A 6,000-nucleotide genomic window follows, 5' to 3' on the forward strand; every position below is an offset into this window, starting at 1 on the left:
TAAGCCCGCTGCCGCCTCCACCGCCCAAAAGGTGGATCGTATCCAAATGTTGCTCGTTCAACTATTTCTAATCCATTTACTGGTGCCCTTACTGTTGTTGTTATATGACAGGTGACTATGAATAGAACCAGTGGACCCTGCTTCCGGCGTTCGTCATTTAACAACCCTCGGTAACGAAGTCGCCCCTTCAAGTGAGCCAGCACCCCCCTGATATCGTGATGATGTTATGTGTGCTCGTACAGTGAATTTTCGCATATGCACAAGCATTCATTCTACAGATTTAGTTAATGAGCCGTCTTGTTATTACATTTGGAGAATTAAACATTTTGCAACGTTCATCTATTTATGATGAAATCAATAATAGGCTTCATCAGCCGTCTGGCGGCTGATTTCTTCTGTGCAGTGCCGATCGACGTCGGCCCGCCGTTAGCTAACAGTGAAAAAAAAAAGTAGGCCAAACAATGAAGTCCTATAATCCGCTTCCTTAACTCTTTAGGGAAGCGATTGTTTTTTGTATTGCCGCCGTATTTACCAGTCCTCGTTTGTCTTGGCGGTTTATGATCATACGTGGGCGACAGCCGATGACAGTACCGCATGGTAATCGTGCAGGGTTAGCATTATAGTAGACCTGTGTTCAACTCGAAAGACCTTTGACTATGTGTGATGGAAGTGTGAAGCACAATAACTATGTGAATATTTTACATTGAATTGCCAATAAGGCAGTACACTACAGTAGAGCATAAGGGAACAGCTCTTGCCGAATGCCAATAAAACCCAATTGTCTGGCTGCATGCAGATGAGTTACGTCTCAATGGATTACTACTCACTAAATTCTATAGCAGCCGGCAGTGTGGAACCGGAAGGTGTGTTAGAGCCTGTTTTGTGGTTGATCCTTTTGTTTGGCTACTACATATTTTATGATCAGAACAATTCTGTGATTTAGCAACGGTATATATATATATACATGTGTGAATTTATCCGCTCTCGTCATGTTAGGCCGTTGTTGTAAACCTTTGTTTATATGACGCCATGATTATTCATGATCGGTGTGGTCGATTCGGTTGAGTTTACATGGGTACGGCGGTTTGAAAGTTGTAGCTATTTCAATACGCATTCGTGTATGAATGCAGATTAGGTACTACGTTTTCGCTTTACTCGGGCCTGGAAGCGGTATAACATTAAGTCAACTTATTTTTTTATTCTGCGACCATATAGGCTGATTACCGCATAGGAAATGACTGATCTTTACGCTGAATGCAACCACATTTATTATTGTTTCTATAGATGGGCTACATGATGAAGTAAATTATTCTGAATCAGCATTAAATTTATCTACTGCGATAACTAAACCAGGTAATATACGTAGAAAATCTTGCTGAATATACACGTCTATTTATCATACACAATTTGGACATTGTCCAAGTTGCGAACGGGACAAATGTATCCCAGGTGTGCGACAAACGTACCTTAATTCCACCGCAGAACAGTTCCGAATCTTCAAAGTTAGGTGCAGCATGGTAACCAAACCTCCAAAGTGTGTTTCGCGACGGGGGCTCAACAAGTCGCGCGTGACCCGCGGCCTGCTGTACGAGCACGATGGCTACCGCAAAAAATAAAACTGACGCCACCAAAGAAACACGCAGGCCGCAGAACGTTTCTACACGGCGAAACATTGCAAACACTACTTTTTATGAATTTACGGCTGGATCTGCCGGCTTTCCTGTCGAGCTCGAGTGCTTTAGCTGCGATTTTGTACTACCAACTCCACGTATACAGCCACGATAACAGGAGGGATAGTTCAACTTAAAGGTGCACTTTCACTTCATTCAATGTGATCGCATGAGAAGCCTGAAAAGTCAACCGTAAGTCCTAACGGCAACCTAATACAGAATTCGTGAGAAAGAACGTTTTCCTGCCTCCTGTCTTTGTCTCGGGTGCGTAACAACACTACGTTATCCCGTCGAAGGTTCATCAGCATCTGATCGGTGGATTCGCAAGAATCTGCTTTTTCAACGGGGGATACGAGGTTTCCAGAAAAAAATTGGGTCTCGCGCCGTGCGAAACCGTTCCAGTAACCGGCGAAAGCCCAACTTTTTCCAGATCTGAAAAGCCGGTTTTCCTTGGGGTTGCCGCCCTCCGCTCGGCGTCGATATGGATATTATTATCAACGTCAAAGTCAACGTTGCTTTCGTATCATCATTTAGTTCGTTGCGTCGGATCAAATCAGGCTGCTCTCGTCAGGCCTGCGCCCAGCAGAGCCGCTAGCAACAGACAGCTACAGCTGAGAGCTACTGATAACGATTCTCTACTGCAATGTATGATAGAGCAGATAAATTTACAAGATTTCGTCGATGACAGCAAAATTATTCTAGCCGCTGCCAGACATGCCCAATGCACAGGATGAGGGAAAAACCTCTAGACAGTTGGAAAAACATACAATACAAGAGACTTTTCTCGGACTGTCAAAAGATTTCTCAAAGTATTATATTCAAATTAAACGGTTTTAGATTGCCATCAACGCTTGATAACAGGACCTTAAGATTTGACGAATGAAATGCGATGTGGCCGTAAACTATATTTGTCGCCGCAGCTCCTGTTCCTATGGATCTTGCAGTGACAAACGGAAAATTCGTTGAGGAAATTAGAAGGCCAACTGGGTTACTTGATCTAATTTGTATTATACGGCCAGCTGAAATTCAAACCTTGCAATAATTCGACGCTTGGCTCCGGTAGTTAAATGACTATCAATAAAATACATAAGCGCAGTGTGAGAAGCGAGATTCTGCTCTTTAATTTTAATTATTATTTACATTATGTAAATGACAATAGCAAAAAGCCGATACACAATAGCAGCTTTTCGAAGACAATCTACCAGTTGCCAAGAATCCCAATTGAAAAAGAATCTCAGTACACAAGAACCTCCCCTGCACCCGCTGGAACCACCGAATTTTTTAACTGACCGCCATCGATGCGATTGAGGGGCACTCATTAACAAGGTATTAATAAAGATGTACGGATGCTCGCCCATATAGTTATTTATGCTCGCGTTGTAGAAATTCATTTATTATCAATTCATACTTCGCTGTTCATGTATATACATACATATGTATATGTATCATGTCATCGACGTTTAGACACTCGTTACGCCCATACGTTGCTCTTCGCTGCTGCGTCCATTTTTCTAACCACTGGCATCATCCTTAGCGTCTCCTGTAGGCCGAAGGCCTCTTCCCCTATATAGCGTCGTTGTTGATGTACGAACGGTCCGAACCACGCGACTGTCCTTATCGGAGAACAGAATAGTGGTCTCGGCGTTCATCACAAATATTTCCTGATGTCTCCACTGATCCGTACGGCGGAGATGCATTGCTTGAGGACAAACTACATCTATGAACAGTGTGATAGTGATCATAAGAAGGACAATATAGCAGTAGATATGAACAATTAGGACTTCCGAAGAGAAGATATTTCCCTCGATGACTACATGGCACACTTCTGGGAGGAGTTCCTGTACTATAATCTGCGGAAGTTAGGCGTTGTGGCCACCTCTAGTAGACAACGGCTTCCACTGCACAGCTATATCCATAACTGAACATGCTGTTGGTAGTAGATCGGCCGTACGGGTACCGTACAGCCGATCTATTACAAGCACATAGTCGATTCTTATCTTACTTTCATTGGCAGAAATATCACCTTAGACTACAGCCATCAAAGATTTGGTTAGGGGGGCATGGCCTTCCAACGTTTATGTACAGATAGCTCTTCGATTTTAGGTGGCCAATAGGCCTTATGGTTGTGGTGCTATACGAACACAACGGGTACAGTCATATACTATGTGCGGTCTGCGCTGCGTTGTGGCTGAGCTTGGATATGCATGTGTAGGAGTTGACGCTTATCTATGCCTGGCTATCTGAGTACCATACTTGTATGGAATCTGAGAATCTTTGATATAACTAACCATACATTTCTAAATTGCTTATAGAAAGTACACAGATTTTTCAGATTGAGGCCACGTTGTCTATTAGTAAATAGAACATGATTGTGTTATGTTTTAAAAATCAATTTCGCTAATCGAAGGGTTTGAAGACAGGTAAATCAACAATAGAGAACACAGGCGAAATGATTATCAACGAATACCTAAGAGAAGCATTATCGATAACACCATTAGTGTCGCAAGAAGAATCCCGCATAATAGAAATTATACGCAGTATTATTAAAATAAAAAATCGCTGACATCATAAACATTCTTAAACGGAGTAGGATCATAATGTGTAATAGCAACTTACAGACAAATACATTTTCTACCACAGTTGGCATAAAGCGTTCATTGGCCATCTTCTTTGCGTTCGTGTACCGCTTTCTACCTGATTGATCAAATGATTGCTCAAGAACATTTCTAGTACACTGTCCTGTCGGTCAATCGACCACTTTTTGCAATGGATTCGGATCGGATTGACTGAGCAAGGCAGTCCGATCCGAATCGATCCGACCTGATTGTGTGCTACATATACTACCATTTCCTGTCGCCCAACCTGTAAACACTTCATGAAACCACTACCAGTTGTCGTTAAGCAGATTTCTTAGTTTCCAAGAAAACTACACTAATGGACTGCCGACCCATGCCTGACGCCTGCTCCATGCTTCTTGCTTCATGCAAAATTGTAATCTCTATACTTTTATGATATAGATGTCATTCATCGGAATCAACAACTTAAACTGTCTATTGTTTTTTTGACGCAAAAGCCCTAAAGACGGGACTCCTGGACCCCTTTTTCAGAACATGCACTCAGACAGATTGGAAGGCTTTGCTCATCTATCGTGAATGGGTTGATGGTGCGCAAAGCCCTGGGAGATAGGAAGCTTGCTTATCCTCTTCCTTTTTCTTTGGGTCACTCCCTTCATGCACGCACCTCGAGTAAGCTTCTATATCAGCGAATCAAATTGTTGGTGCCGTCGCTATGGGGACAGGGCACAAAGCGCGCCTATATCGACAGCGCACATAACGATCGTGAGACAAGTCTAGAGACGAAATGGCGTTCTCTCGTGTCAACGGTGAATTTCGAACTTCCTGCATAGACGCTTGAGTACCCTGCCACGAAATGCGGCATATGCGGGTACTTAATTAAATAGAAAACGAGTGGCAGTAGATTATATGGGCGGAAAGTATAAAAATAGAAAGTTGTGTGGATAAAGAATTCTTGGGAGCCTCTAACGGGAGGGGCGAATATGAAAGCGGGAGCAAATAGACGGGAACAGGGAATAGATGGGATAGAAATCGCCAGAAAGAACAGCGTAGTATGCGTAAAGGAAGCGCTATATGCGGTTATTTGTGTAAGGCCACGCGCGCTATATTCTGTACAAATGTATTGCTAAGCTTCGGGTATAGCTTTCATCACAACCCTAGTGACCATCAACCTCATCTAAAGTCAGATCAATTTGCTTTTATTTTCTCGAAAATGAACAGTTATGTATAAATTCTATAGAAAAATAAAAACATATGTATAAAAAAATAAAATAGGAATAAATTAATTCAGCTTGGCCTTCTTAGTGCCCTACATATGTTCATACACATATATTATTGTTGTGTTCGATTTTAGATGTTTCAACAGGTGTTATTATCAGTAAACTTGTACTCAATGAAGTTGCGTACTCTACTTTAAGCACAAGCGATTCTATAATATGTAGTGCATGTAATATAACAGTTGTACATCAAGAACTGAAATCGAATAATAATATTGTGCATTATGAATAACCTAATTCGTTCTGTCAAAGCAGCAAACTAATGCTAGTAATCAGTCAATACATTTATATACCATTTAGGTATATCATAAAGCACTAGTTAGAATTCATTTAAATTCTTCTTGGTATCCATTCGACCGAACTTGAAATCTTAGAAAAAGGAAACCATTAATAAGTTTTTGGTTCTTAAATGAAAAAAAAACTTAATTTTCTCCATTATCGCTCCCGTTATTTGAAAAGAAAAAAAATATATATACATAT

General features: G+C 41.5%; 1 protein-coding gene across 2 annotated transcripts in view; it reads right to left on the reverse strand.

Moving 5' to 3' along the window:
- Positions 1-6,000, reverse strand: part of LOC111251662 (uncharacterized) — a 62,281-nt gene that overhangs the window by 42,325 nt on the left and 13,956 nt on the right. The window contains exon 1 of one of the 2 annotated variants that reach the window (XM_022808443.2): positions 1,467-2,772. The exons of the other annotated variant lie outside the window; for it this stretch is intronic. Within the exon in view, the coding sequence (XP_022664178.1) occupies positions 1,467-1,673 (207 nt within the window). The 5' untranslated portion in view covers positions 1,674-2,772. Of the gene's footprint in view, positions 1-1,466; positions 2,773-6,000 lie in introns of those variants that run through there. 2 annotated transcript variants of the gene reach the window in all.

Source organism: Varroa destructor, unplaced genomic scaffold (assembly GCF_002443255.2).
Source record: "Varroa destructor unplaced genomic scaffold, Vdes_3.0 BEIS01000001.1, whole genome shotgun sequence".
NCBI lineage: Eukaryota > Metazoa > Arthropoda > Arachnida > Mesostigmata > Varroidae > Varroa > Varroa destructor.